The sequence below is a fragment of the Crassostrea angulata genome, chromosome 4, assembly GCF_025612915.1.
Source record: "Crassostrea angulata isolate pt1a10 chromosome 4, ASM2561291v2, whole genome shotgun sequence".
Classification (NCBI taxonomy): Eukaryota; Metazoa; Mollusca; class Bivalvia; order Ostreida; family Ostreidae; genus Magallana; species Magallana angulata.
The window spans coordinates 49787370-49808999 of NC_069114.1; the positions used below are offsets into that span (position 1 = coordinate 49787370).

At 34.7% G+C, this 21630-nt stretch overlaps 1 protein-coding gene across 1 annotated transcript in view; it reads right to left on the reverse strand.

The window, feature by feature from the left end:
- Positions 1-21630, reverse strand: part of LOC128180163 (replication factor C subunit 4-like) — a 27678-nt gene continuing 6048 nt past the window's right edge. The window contains exons 5-12 of the mRNA XM_052848050.1: positions 21462-21581; positions 19055-19124; positions 16205-16399; positions 12994-13119; positions 3298-3378; positions 966-1082; positions 385-501; positions 1-336 (exon numbers count right to left, since the gene is read on the reverse strand). Coding sequence (XP_052704010.1) covers positions 412-501; positions 966-1082; positions 3298-3378; positions 12994-13119; positions 16205-16399; positions 19055-19124; positions 21462-21581 — 799 coding nt within the window. The 3' untranslated portion in view covers positions 1-336; positions 385-411. The remainder of the gene's footprint in view (positions 337-384; positions 502-965; positions 1083-3297; positions 3379-12993; positions 13120-16204; positions 16400-19054; positions 19125-21461; positions 21582-21630) is intronic.

Below are 21630 nucleotides of genomic sequence, written 5' to 3' on the forward strand. Positions count from 1 at the left end.
TACATTGAAATAATTTATTATCTGTTTCGTTCAGCTGTTAGAATCTCAAAATCATGAACATACACAGTTGGGGAAATTACACTTGCTAACCATCAGAACATAACATCAGTTTATGGTTGAGATTTCTTGAGACATGTGAGTAAGACAATGTTTGGGGAAACTATAAAGCCGTCTACAGTATTGTAACAGAGAACATGAGCATGTGTGACCAGTGGGATCCCCCCACCCCCACTCACTTATCAGCCTCCAATCCCCCCCCAGGCACTGGTCAGCATCCCTTCCCCCATTCATTGGTCAGCATCCCCACCCTCAATCATTGGTCAGCATCCCACCAAGCATTGGTCAGCACCCCCCCCCCCCCATTCATTGGTCAACATCCCCAAACAATGGTCAGCACCCCTCAAGCGCTGGTCAGCGACAGATCTCCCGCATCATGGTGGTAAATAGAGCCATCAACTGTAAGTACTCGTCCGCGCCATCCATCAAACACTTGTCCACCACCTGAAAAAGCAAGGTCAAAATCTTTAGTGATCATATCAAGAGAAGATAGTAACAATGTCAAACATTGGAGAGAGAACTCATCTGGACATCAATAAATATAAGGAGAAGTTACATACAGCAAGTTAATCAAAATTTAAGGGAAACAACTTATAGCAAGTTTGTCATAATATTCGGGGGAAGTAACTTATTACATATAATTCATGAACAGGTAAATAATAAGAACTAAAAATATAATGTGGCAGACAGCCAAATTGTTTAATTCTATGGCAAGATTTTGCATATGGAACATTTCTCAATTTTTATACTTTAACTCAAATTTTAAAATACTGAGTTGTTCCCTTCTTTAATAAGGCAATAAAATGAATAAAAGCAGGCATCATTTGACCTGGTGCAGTGTACCTGAGTGACAAAATATTGTCATTTTTTGGAGCATTTTGTCATGAAAATTCAGGGAAGTAACTTACTGCCAGTTTTTCACAGATAACTGACTTCTGCTGGTCATTGAGGTTGTCCAGTTGCACAATCTTGTCATGAAGCTGTGTGATGATCTGAGCTGCAGAATGCCCTTCAAACATTACCTCCTATAAATAGACATTACATCATGACACTCAAACATTACCTTCTATATATAGACATTACATCATGATGCAGTAGATTTCTAATTAAACACGAGGAACAAATATCTGTGTACAATCGTTAGTATCAATCTCCATGAATTTTAAATATCATTTTTATTTTTTGGACAGATGTAAACTAAACGAAACAATAATTAAAGAAGGAGTTAAATTTGACGGTGAATGGACTAAACACGAAAGGTCTGTGATACTGCATTTGCAATGTTGATCAAGACTTGTCATGAACGTCAGAAATGAACTATAATCAGGGGTTGACAACTTTTTTATGCATTAGTCCAGCCGGGCTAGTGCCTGTTAACTTTAACTTGTTTTCACTCAGTAACTTTATAATCATCGTGATGTATCATATATCAATTTGCATCATGCGAGATACTAAAAATAAAGTCAACTTTTTCCAGTAAATTGTCAACAATTGCACATCGATAATTTACACAATTCTTTAAGCAAATTTTATTTATTAGTCCAACCAGACTGATAAGACAGAAATTTTGTTCGTCCAACTCAAAATCAATTACTGGTAGTCTGTGATTAACGGACTAAAGTTAATGTTGAACCCTGATAACTGATTTAAACTACTTTGACAAATTGTGATTGATCCTATGTAAAACTTTAACACCCCCCCCCAAATTTGGCCCCACCCTATCCCAAGGGATCATGATTTTCACAACTTTGAATCTACAATACCTGAGGATGCTTCCACACAAGTTTCAGCTTTCCTGGCTGATTAGTTTCTGAGAAGAAGATTTTTAAATATTTACTCTATATATTCCTATGTAAAACTTCGACCCCCATTCTGGCCAACCCTACCCCCAGGGATAATGATTTTGACAACTTGGAATCTACACTACCTGAGGACGCTTCCACACAAGTTTCAGCTTTCCTGACTGATCAGTTTCTGAGAAGAAGATTTTAAAAGATTTACTCTTTTTATTCCTAGGTAAAACTTTGACCCCCCCCCCCCCCACCCCCCAGATCATGATTTTCACAGCTTTGAATCTACACTACCTGAGGATGTTTCCACACAAGTTTCAGCTTTCCTGGCTGATTAGTTTCTGAGAAAAAGATTTTATAAGAACTTGGACCCCCCCCCCCCCCCCCCCCAATAGGCTTCACCCTACCCTGGGTCATGATTTTCACAACATTAAATCTACACTACCTGAGGATGCTTCCACACAAGTTTCAGCTTTCCTGGCTGATTAGTTTCTGAGAAGAAGATTTTTAAATATTTACTCTATATATGCCTATGAAAAACTTTGACCCCCCATGGTGGCCCAACCCTACCCCTGGGGGTCATGATTTTCACAGTTTTGAATCTACACTACCTTAGGATGCTTCCACACAAGTTTCAGCTTTCCTGGCTGATTAGTTTCTGGGAAGAAGATTTTTAAAGATTTACTCTTTTATATTCCTATGTAAAACTTCAACCTCCCATGGTTGCCCCACTCTACCCCTGGGGGTCATGATATTCACAACTTTGAATATACACTACCTGAGCATGCTTCCACACAAGTTTCAGCTTTCCTGGCTAATTAGTTTCTGAGAAGAAGATTTTTAAAGATTTACTCTTTATATTCCTATGTAAAACTTCGACCCCCCATAGTGGCCCAAACCTACCCCCCAGGGGTCATGATTTTCACAACTTTAAATCTACACTACCTGAGGATGCTTCCACACAAGTTTCAGCATTTCTGGCTGATTAGTTTCTGAGAAGAAGATATTTAAAGATTTACTCTATATATTCGTATGTAAAACTTCGACCCCCCCATTGTGGCCCCATCCTACCCCTGAGGGTCATGAATTTCCCAACTTTGAATCTACACTACCTGAGGATGCTTCCACACAAGTTTCAGCTTTCCTGGCATTATGGTTGGTGAGAAGAAGATTTTTGAAAAATACTCGAAATTTTTCATGAATTTCTAATTATCTCCCCTTGAAAACCGGTGTGGCCCTTAATTTTCACAACTCTGAATTCCCTTTGCCTAAGGATAATTTGTGCCAAGTTTGGTTGAAATTGGCCCAGTAGTTCTTGAGAAGATGTTGAAAATGTGAAAAGTTTATGGACAGACGGACGACAGACAAAATGTGATCAGAATAGCTCACTTGAGCTTTCAGCTCAGGTGAGCTAACTAGTCATTCCGCTTTGCTTTGTTAGTCATCTTACCTGAACTTTTTTTTCGAGCTTTTCGTAGGAATTTGAGTGACAAACTTTGATTAACACGTCAATCGTTTCGTCCGATATAACCTACATGGAACAAACAAAGATAGGTTAAGTCATACAGCTAGGTTATATCATACAGCTAAAAACATTCACTCTTAAAAGAACTTAAAAATTATTAACAAATTGTCTACATATACGGCAAATAATGAAACAATACAAAAACATGAAATTAGTACATGAAGCAGCTGCATACGTTTTTCGGAATCTAGTAAAATACAATGTATTTATACCTGTAATAAAATTATTTCGATACCATTAATTAAATTGGACACAATAAACAAAATACAGATAAAAATATTAAGGTCTTTAAAGGAAAAGTTTTATTTTTCAAATGATTTTCCGTTGTTTAGTAGGTGAGCTTTGCCTTTGGGCTATTATCACGTTAAGATGTTACACTGTTTATCATGTTGCAGGAGTAGGATATAAGAAATAACATTTTTTAAATCTGCTCCAAATGGTAGAAAAAGTCAATTTCCTATATATTCCTATGGTAAATGTATCTGTATTTTTAGATGCCCCCCCCCCCCCCCCCCCCAAAAAAAACCCCAGACATTAGATTTTTTTGAACTTTGAAAATATAGTAGGGTTAGCGTAAATTTAATATAATTTTTAAAAAATTGGGCTATTGTAGTTTTTACATTAAAAAAAAAAACCCAACTCAGCCTCTTTAGTACATTTGTGCTGGTACTTATTCTTCCTCAGAGATATTAAACAGAATAGGTTAAATATTATAATAGGTTTAATATCATAAATTTCAAGGCGATAAATGACATTTTACATTGCCCACGTCATGAACCTAATTCTAAACCATTGACATATAGAAACATAAACAAGAGGCAAATTGGCCTTAACGGTCACCTGAGTAGCATATATCCAATACACAAACTTGTCATGGAGTCTCATATATGCATCTATAATTAATTAGTTTTCATACTGGAGTAGAAAAATTATAAATTTGTAATGACAACCACATTTAATTCAAAAAGAACTGTGAAACCTATAATTTTGGTGAAAAACTAAAAGATCTGGTCTACAAAATAATGAATTCAGTTTTCCTTTCAGGTGTGTGGAAGTAAAGAAGATAATTTTAACGTTATATGCATTAACATCTATACATCCATTTTGGCCCTGCCCTAGAGTCAAAACCCATACCCAAGGGGACATGAAAATTAAAATTTCAGTAGAGGACTTCCTGGTAAACATAATTATTAGTCAGTTTTTTTTATACAGATGTGTGAGAATAGAGAAGAAGATTTTTAAACATTATATGCATTAACACTTTATTGCCATATTGCCCCCCCCCCCTCATGTCCTGTACCCCTGACCCAGGGGCCATGAATTTCACAATTTAGGTAAAGGAGATTGTGGATATCATAACCATGTATTCAGTTTTTTGCCCACATGTGTGGGAGTAGAGAAGAAGATTTTCTAAGATTTAAATCATTTTTACTATATGGCCATATTGGCCCCACCCTAGAGCATGAACACCTAACAAAGGGGTCATGAATTTCACAATTTTAGAAGAGAGTCTCATGGACATCATAATCATGCATTTAGTTTTTAACAAATATATATGGGAGTAGAGAAGAAGATTTTCTAAGATTTAATACATTTTTACTATTTGGCCATATCGGCCCCACCCTAGAGCCTCAACCCCTTACCGAGGGATAATTGATTTATCATTTTTGGTAGAGGGCTTCATGAACATCATAATCATGCATTTAGTATTTAACAAATATATATGAGAGTAGAGAAGAAGATTTTCTAAGATTTAATACATTTTTATTATATGGCCATATTGGCCCCACCCTAGAGCCTGAACCCCTGACCGAGTGGTCATGATTTTCACAATTTAGGTTGAGGGCTTCATGGACATCATTATCATGCATTTAGTTTTTAACAAATATATATGATAGTAGAGAAGAAGATTTTCTAAGATTTAATACATTTTTACTATTTGGCCATATTGGCCCCACCCTAGAGCCTGAACCCCTGACCCAGGGGTCAAGAATTTCACAATTTAGGAAGAGGGCTTCATTGACATCATAATCATGCATTTAGTTTTAAACAAATATATATGGTAGTAGAGAAGAAGAATTTCTAAGATTTAATACATTTTTACTATATTGCCATATTGGCCCCACCCTAGAGCCTGAACCCCTGACCCAGGGGCCATAAATTTCACAATTTTGGTAGAGGGCCTCATGGACATCATAACCATGCATTCAGTTTTTTCCTCACATGTGTGGAAGTAGAGAAGAAGATTTTTGAAAATTTGGCTTTTTTTGCATATTTGGCCCCACCCGTGGCACCCCAGGGGTGGTAGAGCCATAAATTTCACAATTTAGATTCTTCTTACCATAGAGATACTTCACACCAAAAATGGTAACGATTGGCCTAGTAGTTTTCAAGAAGAAGTTAAAAATGTAAAATTGTTAACGCACGACGACGGACGAAGACCAATTGCAATAGGTCACCTGAGTGACTCAGGTGACCTAAAAAAATAGGTCTCCCATGGAGATTCTCAAAAGTTGGTTTCTATGCATAGAAACCAACTTTTGAGAATCTCCATGGGAGACCTATTTTTTTTATGTTTCTATATTCATTGGTAACATTTGTCATTTTTTCCTAAATATTGATGAAATACCAGGATGTCAAACATGATGTAATTATACTAATATTATAGGGGCATGGCCACGTTTTTGGTCAAATTTTATTTTTCCTAATTATTGTTTATAATGCTTAAATAATGCATGTTTAATGATCAACTACAATTTGAGTATCAGTCGTAAAGTTATTAGCGAAATACAGAGCTCACAGTTTTTTGTTTTTAACAAAGCTCAAGTCATGACTTTGTTTGTTTTGGTTGATAGGGAAATTCCTGCTTTTACATTAGAGCTAAAATGAATGTGACAATTCTTGAGAACTGTTCATTTATGTTCAAAACAAATTAGCATTTAGAAATATCAGCTTGAAAGAGAGCTTTTACTGGTATATCAAACAAATGTAAACAAAAACATGACATGAGCCTTGTTTATGTAACATAGAACTGTGAGCGCTGAATCTTGCTCCTAACTCTATAACTGCCACTCAATTTTGGTTGATCATTAGAAATGCAGTACTAAAGAATTGTAAACAATAAAAATAGAAAAAATAAATTTTGACCAAAAATGTGACCACGCCCCTTTTAAAGTGCACTATTTTTCATTATGGTACTTTTATAGCACAAGCAGATACAAAAACAAGAGGCCCATGGGCCACAAATCGCTCACCTGAACAATAGTCCTTGTATCATTTTATTTCGAAAGGGTTTATTATGAAGTGAACTAAATATTGTAAACTCATATATTTCAAGATTTTGCCATATATTAAACAATACATAAAAAGAAGAAACAATTTTATCTTTGGCATGTTTTTATTCATAGTTATTTTACACATCAACTGAGACTGAATTTTAAGCTCTAAAATACCCATTTGCAGTAAAAATAAAAAAATCCAATTTCACTGAAAAAATTGAATTATATTCATTAAATAATTAAAAGATGATATTGGCATCTGTTTTGTATTTCAATCATTAAAAGCTTCTTTATCGATTCATCAAATAAAAATATTGCAGGTGTGATGAGGACATTAGGCATGTTAGATTTTGCATTTTCATCGATCATCTGTCTTATAGACTAAACTCAAAAAACATGGAAAGTCTATATATAGTTGATAAAGTCTATCAATGATTCCTACTTTTTTCCCATATCTTTTGTTCCTTTATCTTTCCTAATTGTGTGTTTGTAAATCAAAACTTCGTAAAAACTAAGATCCACACCTTTTTGAAGTTGTTTGAATTTATGATCTTTGATCCCGATCACTTGTATCCCGATATGTGAGTAATTGATGTCGGGATTGAAATTCAAAAAAAACAAAAAACTAGTCGATAAACATACACATGTGTAACCAGATAATTTAACGATGATAATCTTAGGCCAAAAAAAATTAATGATTTGTTTCTCAGGCACCGCCGCATCAGTAAAATCATCGCCGCATCAAACATTTTTATCATTATTTTTCTGGATTTTTTATATCTTATCATTATCGGTTTTCTCTATTATGGAATCTAAGTAAACAAACGCTCAGATCAAATGCTTGTCTCTGTCAGTGAAAACGTTATTTTATCTGAAACATCTACCCAGTGACCAACCAAGGGGGCTACCTGAGCTAAATACAACTTTATGTAAATATAATAACTCGCTTTGTGCTTGGTAACTTCGCCAGAATTTCCTCAGAAAGAGAGGTTGAAGTTGCCCTGTATTCTCTGAGTTCACGATCGTGAAAGTTAACTCCAAATGCAATAAAATGATAATCATCTAATTCAAAAGACATTTTCATAGCCTAAGTTAACCCCTGTTGTGATTAATAACTACCGACTGTCTTATCTTCAGGGGTTATAAATACGGTTGATGCAACCACATACTGTGCACTGAAAATTGCAACGGATGTTTATAACTTTAGGTGCTGATATTACAATTAGTTGGTAACTTGTAATTAATTAATAACTCTGCCAAGTTAGTGCTAAAATAATCATGAAACCGCTTGTCTACAGTTATCTTTAACTAAAAAATTCTGTACAACCAACTATATGACGGTTGTAATTGGGTCAAAGGGTTGGACTAATACCTCCAAAATACACTTAAACACATAGACTGATTTTATTTTTCATTTAGCCAACACAGTTACGAGACATTTCACCTACAAAATGTATGAATACACATAATGAATTAAATTTTAAAAATTGGATAAGATTTTAAATTTTTTAGGAGTTGTTTTATTTTTAATTGACTTGCTTCATCAAATTCAAATTAAGGTTGAATCTGTGTATAAATGTATTAACATTAGCATTATGCCATTGTCAAAGAATGGAAGTCTACCTGATTTCTCAAATTTCTCCCTATTTTTCTGTGATGGAGAACTTCAGAAGTGAAGTCTCCCTAAACTAAGTTTGCTCTGGGTTGGTCCCTGTTAACACAACCACTGAAATTTCTTTGTTCTCTTCAGAAATTGAAGCCTCTGTGATATTGCATAGAAGCAGGAATAAAGGACACTTGTATTGTTTGAGAATTTTATGATGACTTATTTACTTTTTCTTCTGTCAGGCACTGAAGATAGATAAGAAAACACCCCAAATGAATGCTTTATTTGATAAATTTTTATATGGCAAATTCAACTAGTAAAATGCCATAAGAAGACCCCTAATTTAGTTTAGACTTCTGTTATTACTGTGGAGGGGAAAGATGGGCCGTAAAATGAAGCAAAGGCATAAACCATTTGTCTTGTTTGTTCCTATGCAAAAACTCAACCTTATAAAAGGAAACAGAACAGTTTAAACTAAAAAGAACAAATTAAAACAAATGTTTAAACTTTGCCAATGTATGAGCTTGATGAATATCTGCTGATGTGTACACAAATAATTCATATACCGGTAATATGAGTTACCTTCATTGTAAATTTTGTCTTTAAAAAAAAAAAAAGAAAAAAAAAAAAAAACCTGCCTGCCTCATCAAAATTTCAAAATTTTGGCCCGAGAAACTAATGATTAATTTTTTTTGGCCTTATCATGGAAATTTCTTTTTTTTTTTTTTTTTAATACTTCTTTTAATAAAACATGATTTAAACAATTTAGAATCTGCACTATCTCAGAATGATTGCACAGTAATCTCACAAACTGTAGCATTGTAATTCTTAAAAAGAAGAGTTTAAAACATTTTCCCATTATATAAGTCTATGTTAAACTTTGAACATATTTTGAAGCCGTATGTAGTATTAGTCCGGGGATCACGGTTTTCACAATTTAGAATCTACACTTTTAGGGTACTTGTATATTAATCTCACTAATTTTAGAACTGTAGTCCTTGAGAATACATTTTTAAAAACATTTCCCCCCCATATATTTCTATGTTAAATTTGTCTTTTTTAATCAACTTTGAACCCCTCTTGGGACCCCAGTATTGACCCGGGGATCGCGATGTTTACAATTTAGAATCTTCACTATATATACAAGCTTTGGTGTAAATATTGGCATATCTGGTGTAGTGGTTCTTAAGAAGAAGATTTTTTAAGACCCCCACCCAATTTTCGCAATTATCTCCCTTTTAAAAAGGGTTGTGACCTTTATTTTAACAATTTAGAATCCCCTTCTCATAAGGATGCTTTGTCTCAAGTTTGGTTAAATTTGGCTCAGTGGTTCTAGAGAAGAAGTCAAAAATGTGAAAAGTTTACAGACGGACGGACGGACAGACGGACGACGGACAACAGGTGATCAGAAAAGCTCACTTGAACCTTCGGTTCAGGTGAGCTAAAAAGGAGAAATTGTTATCTAATAAAATTATATAAACATAGGTAATCATAGATTACTAAGCTCACCGAGGCGGAGCATCACCCTTATGAGACATCACCTTCATAAGACCACCTTTATCATTTTATATGAAAATCATACTTTAAGATCTTGAATATTCATGGATTCTGTTTTGACATAATATCGTATATCATCTGATAAAAATTTTTATGATAATAAAAAATTGCTTATTCATGTTCATATGTTTATCAATACAATGATATAAAATTAAATATTGCATCATGTCATATTTATAATATATATCATACAATACAATAAAATACCGTAATAAACAATAATGAGGTTTGATATTGTAACGTATGATATGACATTGTATTGTGTTATACCTTATTGTATTTGATCAAATAATACAATATCATGAAATATAATACAATATAGTATTATATTACAATATCATATTACATAATACATCATAACATTGAAACATGATATTATATTGTATAATATAGTATGATATTGTTTTGAATGACACTGAAACATATTTGATACATTATATGATATTATATCATATAATACAATATAATTTGATTCCAACATTGTATCTTATCAAATGATACAATATTATGTGACATTATTATATTATTATATATATTGTATCATATGACACAATAATATATATAACAATATCATATAATACAATTTCATGTGATATGATAATATATCATATAAACCAATATCATATCATACAATATCGTATGATACAATATGATATAATATTACAATATCATATAATAAAATTTCATGTGATATAATTCTATATTACTGAAACCAATATCATATTATACAATATTCTATGATACAATATTATAGAATATACAATATTGTATCATAGGATACAATATAATATTTTGCAATATCTTATGTAATTGTATCATGTGATAAAATAATAAATTAAAAATACAATATAATATTATACAATATTGTATCATAATATACAATACTATACATAACAATATCATGATACAATATCATATCATAAAATATCAAAAAATTAATACAATATCATATTATATCGTATAACTTTTTATAATATAACATATGATATCATATTGTTTCATTTCAAACAATATTGTTTCATATCATACAATACTATATCATAGGAATCATGTTATATCATTTATAAACAAACACATCTATCTATCGAGCTGGTTTGAGTGAGGTAGGAGATTTCTTCCAGCATCCGTGATAATGGAGATCAGGCTCTGCATCTGACGCAACCTCTGCGTTTTATTTATAATAAAGTTAAATCAACTATGCAAGCTATCATCTATAAAACATGTGACCTGTTCCAAAAAAATAACCTCATCCAGCATCCGAAACCTATGGCTCAGATTCAGCATTCAAGCCCATCAGGTGCATTGGTATCATAAGACGCATCATCCATGCAAGTTTGGTGAAGTTTGGACCAGTAATAACTAAGATATCATCATCAGAGGGCACTAGCAATTAAAACCTTAACTTCCTCCAGCATCCGCAACCTATGGCTCAGATTCAGCATCCATGCCTGTCAGGTGCATCTGTATCATAAGACACACCATCCATTCAAGTTTGGTGAAGTTAGGACCTGTAATAACTAAGATTTATTTTTTAGCATCCTTGATAATGGAGATCAAGCTCTGCATCTGAAGCTACCTTTGCGATTCATTCATATTACAGTTACCTGTAAATCAACTATGCAAGTTTAAAATAGTACTATCATCTATTAAACATGTGACCTGTTCCAAAAAACTTAACTTTATCCAGCATCCGCAACCTATGGCTCAGACTCAGCATTCAAGCCTGTCAGGTGCATCAGTGGCATCCATGGAAGTCTGGTGAAGTAAGGACAAGTAATAACTAAGATATCATCATCAGAGGGCACCTGTTTCAAAAACTTTATTTAACCAGCTCTTAAAACCTTAACCTCCTCCAGCATCCGAAACCTATTGCTCAGATTCAGCATTCAAGCTTGTCATGTGCATCAGTATCATAAGACGCACCATCCATACAAGTTTGGTGAAGTTAGGACCAGTAGTAACTAAGATATAATCATCAGAGGGCACCTGCAACAAAAACTTTAACCAGCTCTAAAAACCTTAACCTCTTCCAGCATCCGAAACCTATTGCTCAGATTCAGCATTCAAGCTTGTCAGGTGCATCAGTATCATAAGACGCATCATCCATACAAGTTTGGTGAAGTTAGGACCAGTAGTTACTTAGATATTGCTATCAATGGCCATCTGCAACAAAAACTTTAACCTGCTCCAAAAACCTTAACCTCCTCCAGCATCCGAAACCTATAGCTCAGATTCAGCACTCAAGCCTGTCTGGTGCATCAGTATCATTAGACACACCATCCATGCAAGTTTGGTGAAGTACGGACCAGCAGTAACTAAGATATTGCTATCAAAGGGCACCTGCAACAAAAACTTTCACCTGGTCCAACAACCTTAACCTCCTCCAGCATCTGAAATTTAGGACCCAGATTCAACATCCAAGTCTTTCAAGTCCATAAGTAGGTCCAGATGCATCATCCATGCAAGTTTGGTGAAGAAAGGACAAGTAATAGCTTAGATACAGGACCTGCAACAAAAACTTTAACCAGGTCCGGACGCCGACGCCGACGCCACCGCCGACGCCGACGCCGAGGGCATAGCATAAGCTCTCCTTGACTTCGTCTCGGTGAGCTAAAAATAGTAAAGTGTTGACAAAAATACCCTGTTATATAAATCAATGTTACATGGTCTACATATTAACTCATAATGACATAAGAAGCAGACACAAAAGAAGAAATTGGCTAAAAAAAAATACTGTTCTACTAAAATGTGCAAAAGACATCTAAAAACTGAACATCATAATGCATCAAATTCATGGTGACAATAAGCTATGTATGACTTGTTAGCTGCCCTGGCCATGGTTTTTGTAATATTGACTTTTTAACTGCCCTGGCCATGGTTTTTGTAATATTGACTTGTTAACTGCCCTGGCCATGGTTTTTGTAATATTGACTTGTTAACTGCCCTGGCCATGGTTTTTGTAATATTGACTTGTTAACTGCCCTGGCCATGGTTTTTTGTAATATTGACTTGTTAACTGCCCTGGCCATGGTTTTTTGTAATATTGACTTGTTAAGTTCCCTGGCCATGGTTTTTGTAATATTGACTTGGTTACCATCCTAGCGATGTTGATTTGATAGGACTGACTTATTTAATGTCATAGCCTACAAAATTTACAAAATGCTTGACTGGTTTACTTGCCCCAGCTATTTCGTAGACATCTGCCTTTGTAACTTCCTCATCTCCTTTTAATCGAGCCACACTCTGAAGGTAAGTTATCGCCTTTCTCATATCGCCCTCTGAACTGTCAATCAAGGCTTTGATGGACTAGTGAATATAAAAGAAAATGAAATAATTCACATTAATTACACAGAAATATTATCCAAGTCATGTTGAAAATTTTTTTAAAAATAATCTTAATGCATAAAACAAGAGGCCCATGGGCCACATCGCTCACCTGAGGAACAATAGGTATGATAAAATCAGCTTAATGCAGTCATAATACAAACTATCACAATGTACAATAATACATGTAGATCCTGTATAAATAAAATCCATTTTCCCCCTGGATATTCTTATGTTTATAATCATTAGTCCCTTTTCTAACAGGATGATTTTATAGTCATATCATATGTTGGGTATTGCAGTTCTCAAAAAGATCCTTAACAATAGTTTATATATGGGATATAAACCTACAGCAAACTTTGAACCTTCTCGTGAGGCCAAAGAATTGTCCTGTTAACAATTATAAAGAATCACCTGGCTGATTAGTTTCTGAGAAGAAGATTTTTAAAGATTTACCCTATATATTCCTTTGTTAAACTTTGACCCCCATAGTGGCCCAAACCTACCCCCAGGGGTCATGATTTTCACAACTTGGAATCTACACTACCTGATGATGCTTCCACACAAGTTTCAGCTTTCCTGACTGATTAGTTTCTGAGAAGAAGATTTTTAAAGATTTACTCTAGATATTCATATGTTAAACTTCAATCCCCGATTGTGGCCCCACCCTACCCCCGGGGGTCATGATTTTCACAACTTTGAATCTACACTACCTGATGCTTCCACACAAGTGTCAGCTTTGCTGGCTGATTAGTTTCTGAGAAGAAAATGTTTAAAGATTTACCCTATATATTTTTATGTAAAACTTCGACCCCCCCATTGTGGCCCCACCCTACCCCTGGGGGTCATGATTTTCACAACTTGGAATCTACACTAACTGAGGATGCTTCCACACAAGTGTCAGCTTTGCTGGCTGATTAGTTTCTGAGCAGAAGATTTTTAAAGATTTACTCTATATATTCCTATGTAAAATTTCGATCCCCCATTGTGGCCCCACCCTACACCTTGGGGTCATGATTTTCACAACTTGGAATCTACACTACCTGAGGATGCTTCCACACAAGTTTCAGCTTTCCTGGCTGATTAGTTTCTGAGAAGACGATTTTTAAAGATTTACTCTATATTTTCCTATGTAAAACTTCGACCCCCCATTGTGGCCCCACCCTACCCTTGGGGGTCATGATTTTCACAACTTGGAATCTACACTACCTGAGGATGCTTCCACACAAGTTTCAGCTTTCCTGGCTGATTAGTTTCTGAGAAGAAGATTTGTAAAGATTTACTCTATATATTTTTATGTAAAACTTCGACCCCCCATTGTGGCCCCAACCGACCCCCAGGGGTCATGATTTTCACAACTTGGAATCTACACTACCTGAGGATGCTTCCACACAAGTTTCACCTTTCCTGGCTGATTAGTTTCTGAGAAGAAGATTTTTAAAGATTTACTCTATATATTTTTATGTAAAACTTCGACCTCCCTTTGTGGCCCCACCCTACCCCTGGGGGTCATGATTTTCACAACTTGGAATCTACACTACCTGAGGATGCTTCCACACAAGTTTCAGCTTTCCTGGCTGATTAGTTTCTGAGAAGAAGATTTGTAAAGATTTACTCTATATATTCCTATGTAAAACTTTGACTCCCCATTGTGGCCCCACCCTACCCCTGGGGGTCATGATTTTCACAACTTGGAATCTACACTACCTGAGGATGCTTCCACACAAGTTTCAGCTTTCCTGGCTGATTAGTTTCTGAGAGGAAGATTTTTAAAGATTTACTCTTTTATATTCCTATGTAAAACTTCGAGCTCCCATTGTGGCCCAAACCTACCCCAGGGGTCATGATTTTTACAACTTTGAATCTACACTTCTTGAGGATGCTTTCACACAAGTGTCAGCTTTCCTGGCTTATTAGTTTCTGAGAGGAAGATTTTTAAAGATTTACTCTATATATATCTATGTAAAATTTCGACCCCCCATTTTGGCCCCACCCTACCCTTGGGGGTCATGATTTTCACAACTTGGAATCTACACTACCTGAGGATGCTTCCACACAAGTGTCAGCTTTGCTGGCTGATTAGTTTCTGAGAAGAAAATGTTTAAAGATTTACTCTATATATTTTTATGTAAAACTTCGACCCCCCCATTGTGGCCCCACCCTACCCCTGGGGGTCATAAATTTCACAACTTTGAATCTACACTACCTGAGGATGCTTCCACACAAGTTTCAGCTTTCCTGGAATTATGGTTCTTGAGAAGATTTTTGAAAATTTCTCGAAATTTTTCATCGATTTCTAATTATCTCCCCTTGAAAACGCGTGTGACCCTTAATTTTCACAACTTTGAATCCCCTTTGCCTAAGGATGATTTGTGTCAACTTGGTTGAAATTGGCACAGTAGTTCTTGAGAAAATGTTGAAAATGTGAAAAGTTTACGGATGGACAGACGGACGGACGGACGACAGACAAAATCTGATCAGAATAGCTTTCTTGAGCTTTCAGCTCAGGTGAGCTAAAAAGGGAACAACAAAATATTAAAAGCTAAACATCGCTTGTAAAAAGACAATGTCTGCCATATTTCTCTTTCATCAACGCTATCCCTACAACCACTATATAAGCCGCAGATCTCTTAAGAGTTTAAAGTACTTTGCTGTAGAGGTTTCACTTGTGTGGACATACAACTTGCCTCGCTGTGTTACTAAGTCGCGATGAAATTATCAAATTTTATGCACTTTTTAAGCCATGAGAATTCTAACATCAAATAAACAGGTCAATGCATTATTTACAAACACATGAAAACACACAAAAAAAAGAAATGCGTAAAATCCAAAGACCACAAAAGGAATACTACACGTCTGCCACAAGTTTCAGGTGTGCAATTGGATAACAAAATCGAAGGGTTTATATACTTGTGTGACGTTGTCTATTTGCAAGCAGTGTTCAGCTTTAAAGTAAAACGATCTGAAGATTCAAGTAGAAGGAAACTGAATTCCTTCCAGGTCGTGAGGATGAATTATCATAGTATACATCTTACTGATGAATTATCATAGTATACATCTTACTGACCTCCTTGTCATAGCTTATTTTTTCTGCCTCACAAATTTCCTGCAATTTCTCTGTGAGAATCTGGTCTGCTAGAGGTTTGAACCGGAACTTGGCACAGCGGGAGGCAATGGGCTCAATGATGCGGCTGACATAGTTACAGATCAGACAAAACCGGGTCGATTTACTCTCCTTCTCCATCGTTCTGCGGAGGGCAGCCTAAGTATTAGTGAGATAAACAAAGTCAGCCAAGCTACTTAACTTTCATTTCATGAGTAGCCACAGTCTTTTGTTCATAGGTCTATACAAGAACATGTCTTAATATTGTTTGGTAAGACGGAAATTATCAGTCTGAGAAATTCTCCATACTCGTCCTGATCTCAATCATTTCATATTTCACAAATCATGACTTAATTCTTTCACCTCATTTTTTCAAATTGAAAATATTACTTAAATATTCGTGTATTAACAAAGTATTGGATGATCCTTTGTAAGTAAAAGTAATACCCCGACATAAAACCAAATATATATGGAAAGCTTTAATGAGAAGTAGTAATTATTAACAAAATTTTGATGAAGTTTTTTCTCAGTTTGGACATACCGTATTTTCCCGACGACTCGTTGATGCGGACAACTCGTCGAATTGCCCATTTTTAGCCAAAATTTTAACAAAATCCTACGATACGTCGATCTCAGACCACACGTCAATCTTACCACTTCAAAATGGCCTATAAAACTGCAGTAACATTATCAGTGTATGATGCCACGATGTCACCGATATTGCTACCAATTATTATTAATGATTAACATTTAAACAATTACGCTTTATACTTATGCATCAAATTTTCAAATACCGGCAACTTGTCTTCTACAAAGTCGCTTGCATTTTAAACAATTCCCGATATCGCGTGTTATGCAAAACTAAACTTACTTTGTCAGAAATATTTTATTCCCAAGCATTAAAATAAGTATCCACTCTGACTATCGCCAGTGTATTCGCCATTACGTAACCAGCCACCTGTTGACTCGGCGCGTGGCCAATGTTTGTTTAACAATTTCCGGTGTCATAGGCATGCACCTGTCTTGTGTCGGACTTCAAAGGGGGATCTCAAGTGCAGAAAGCTTAGCAATTACTATGATTTTATGAAACTTGTTTACTTTGTATCCAGTAATGCAGTTACACGCTATTGTTTTACATAGACATTGTTAGAAATAGATCGATCATTTGTACGACTTGATATTGACAATATACGACATACATACGTTTCCTAAAAAAATTATCTAACAATATTCAAAGAATTGGACAATAATTAATCAATGATCTATAATCACTCTTATAACGGTACTCTTTATATACACAGGGAGTGAAATTGCTGTAAAGATCTCAGCCTTAGGGCAAGATTATTAACACAACCGGTGTCAGCCTATTGTATAAACAGTAGTATTGATAATTGCCGATTACGTATTTTAAGATTGAATTTGACCATTAAGGTTTCTCCACCCTCGATGTTTTTATGGTTTAATCTGTGTAATTTTTGTTTAAATTTGATGATTAATATGCAAACAATCAAATTAAAGTTAAATATTGGTATGTTGCAAATATTTTGTTCATGCTGTAGGAGCTAACACAAGTACACTATCAGGACAGTTATAGCAACGACTGCTCTCTTATCAAACATCACATTTATTATAACTAATTTCTATATAATAAAGCAATTTTTAAAAGAAATTAATCGCAATCCTTTACTTTAAGTATTTTAACATTTTAAGGCCATTTAAAATTGCCAGTATGAAAGCTATCACATTTACAGTGCATTTTGATACGATTTTTCAACCATGAATAAGTACAGTTTAGCAACATAAAACGTCTATAACTTTTGAAATAATGGTTCAAACTCACTGAAAATTGGTACATTTGTAATTCATTATATATCCTATCGAAATCTGCAAAGAAATGTTTACCTTGCCAGGTAAAAAATTATGAATTGTGGTCTCTGTCAAGTTTGCCTATATACGGTTTTATCAGTTTTTCATTGAATTCAGCGATTTCAACTCAAACTACTCTCTATGAATTGTTAAACATTGGTGTCATTTCACTTTACATAGCTTAAAATGTGTTAAACACAAGTATAAATCAAGAAATATTGGCAAAACTATGCACCACATAACACTATTATTATAACCGATAACGGTAAAATATTCCGGATTGCTCACAATGACGTCACACGACAATCGAAAGACCTTAAATATTTCTGATTTATACTTTCCACTAACAACTCTTAACAAATAAAATAATTAAATTTAAAAAAACATCCCCCGGACCTACTGCAATATTTTCTTCCATTCAAACTTGGTTTCAATTTTACTGCGCAATGTTATCTTCCTACTAGTGATACACAGAACCATGCGACGATGTGTTTATTAAAACGGAACAGTAAAACTTTTAATTGATTAAAGACAATGTAACATTTTTTAATAACTGTTGTTATTATTATGTATTTAAGTGTTGACAGATGAGTGAAAATGATAATTATTAAAGATGAACAGTGAATTCAACAACGTAATTTTCAATCACACAGCCAACTCAAGATGATTAAAACCAAGATTTTTTATGCTATTATTTAAGATTTTCTGACATCGAGCCTACGACAAGTAGAACAAGACGATAAGTCAGGTGCTCTGCTTCAGAGGAAAAAAATACCGACTAATCGTCGGAAAAATACGGTAAATAAAGGCAAAAAAAAATTTCAACCAATTATTCTTATTTTCCAAAGTTCAAAAATCTAGTGTTGAGGTGAAATAAGAAATAATTTACAAGGAGGTTCACTTTGTTAAATACTGGAAAGGTAAGTATATTAACCAATCAGAACTGACCTGAGCCGGTGCCGTCATTGAATCTGCCTCATCCAGAATGATGATCTTAAATGGAGGGCAGGGCTTCCCACTGAAATCAGAGGTCAATATGATAGGGCCAAACATTACAGAGGGCCAAACATTACAGGGTGAATGAAAGGGTCAAACATTACAGAGTCAATATGATAGGGTCAAACATTACAGAGGGCCAAACATTACAGAGTCAATATGATAGGGTCAAACATTACAGAGTCAATATGATAGGGTCAATCATTACAGAGGGTCAAACATTACAGAGGTCAATATAATAGGGTCAAACATTACAGAGGTCAAAATGATAGGGTCAAACATTACAGAGTCAATATGATAGGGTCAAACATTACAGAGTCAATATGATAGGGTCAAACATAACAGAGGTCAATATGATAGGGTCAATATGATAGAATTGTTACAAGAGTTATTATAGTGCACAGAATATTTTACAATTGTTATGAAAGTATTATGATGTATGAAATTAGTGAGGAATAACTCTAAAATTTTCAAACAATCAAATGAAAATTTGAAACCAAACATTATGGAGTCAATATGATAGGGTCAAACATTACAGAGGGTCAAACATTACAGAGTCAATATGATAGGGCCAAACATTACGGAGTCAATATGATAGGGTCAAACATTACAGAGTCAATATGATAGGGTCAAACATTACAGAGTCAATATGATAGGGTCAAACATTACAGAGTCAATATGATAGGGTCAATCATTACAGAGGGCCAAACATTGCAGGGGTCAAATATGATAGAGCCAAACATTACAGAGTCAATATGATAGAATAAAACATTACAGAGTCAATAAGAGGGTCAAACATTACAGAGTCAATATGATAGGGTCAAACATTACAGAGTCAATATAATAGGGTCAAACATTACAGAGTCAATATGATAGGGTCAATCATTACAGAGGTCAATATGATAGGGTCAAACATTACAGAGTCAATATGATAGGGTCAAACATTACAGAGTCAATATGATAGGGTCAAACATTACAGAGTCAATATAATAGGGTCAAACATTACAGAGTCAATATGATAGGGTCAATCATTACAGAGGGCCAAACATTACAGAGTCAGTATGATAGAGCCAAATATTACAGAGTCAATACGATAGGGTCAAACATTACAGAGTCAATATGATAGGGTCAAACATTACAGAGTCAATTTGATAGGGTCAATCATTACAGAGGGTCAAACATTACAGAGGTCAATATGATAGGGTCAAACATTACAGAGTCAATATAATAGGGTCAAACATTACAGAGTCAATATGATAGGGTCAATCATTACAGAGGTCAATATGATAGGGTCAAACATTACAGAGTCAATATGATAGGGTCAAACATTACAGAGTCAATATAATAGGGTCAAACATTACAGAGTCAATATAATAGGGTCAAACATTACAGAGTCAATATGATAGGGTCAATCATTACAGAGTCAATATGATAGGGTCAAACATTACAGAGTCAATATGATAGGGTCAATCATTACAGAGGGCCAAACATTGCAGGGGTCAAATATGATAGAGCCAAACATTACAGAGTCAATATGATAGAATAAAACATTACAGAGTCAATAAGAGGGTCAAACATTACAGAGTCAATATGATAGGGTCAAACATTACAGAGTCAATATAATAGGGTCAAACATTACAGAGTCAATATGATAGGGTCAATCATTACAGAGGGCCAAACATTACAGAGTCAATATGATAGAGCCAAATATTACAGAGTCAATACGATAGGGTCAAACATTACAGAGTCAATATGATAGGGTCAAACATTACAGAGTCAATATGATAGGGTCAATCATTACAGAGGGTCAAACATTACAGAGGTCAATATGATAGGGTCAAACATTACAGAGTCAATATGATAGGGTCAAACATTACAGAGTCAATATGATGGGGTCAATCATTACAGAGGTCAATATGATAGGGTCAAACATTACAGAGTCAATATGATAGGGTCAAACATTACAGAGTCAATATAATAGGGTCAAACATTACAGAGTCAATATAATAGGGTCAAACATTACAGAGTCAATATGATAGGGTCAATCATTACAGAGGTCAATATGATAGGGTCAAACATTACAGAGTCAATATGATAGGGTCAAACATTACAGAGTCAATATGATAGGGTCAATCATTACAGAGGTCAAAATGATAGGGTCAATATGAGAGCATTGTTACAAGAGTTATTATAGGGCACAGAATATTTTACTATTGTTATGAAAGTATAATGATGTATAAAAATAGTGAGGAATAACTCTAAAATTTTCAAAACAATCAAATGAAAATTTGAAGCATAACATAATGAATCACAGTAACATTGACTGGTGTCATAAACTCATCATGATATGTTGTCTTACTCTGGTCTCGTTCCACTTGCTGTAGTCTGGGCAAATTTTTTCACTTTTTCTCGAACAACATTTATTCCACGTTCATCAGAAGCATTTAACTCCAAGACTCTCAGTTTCATCATCTCAGCTCTGTAAATCAAAGAATCCTTCTTACAGTATTTAAATAAAAGGTTTTAAA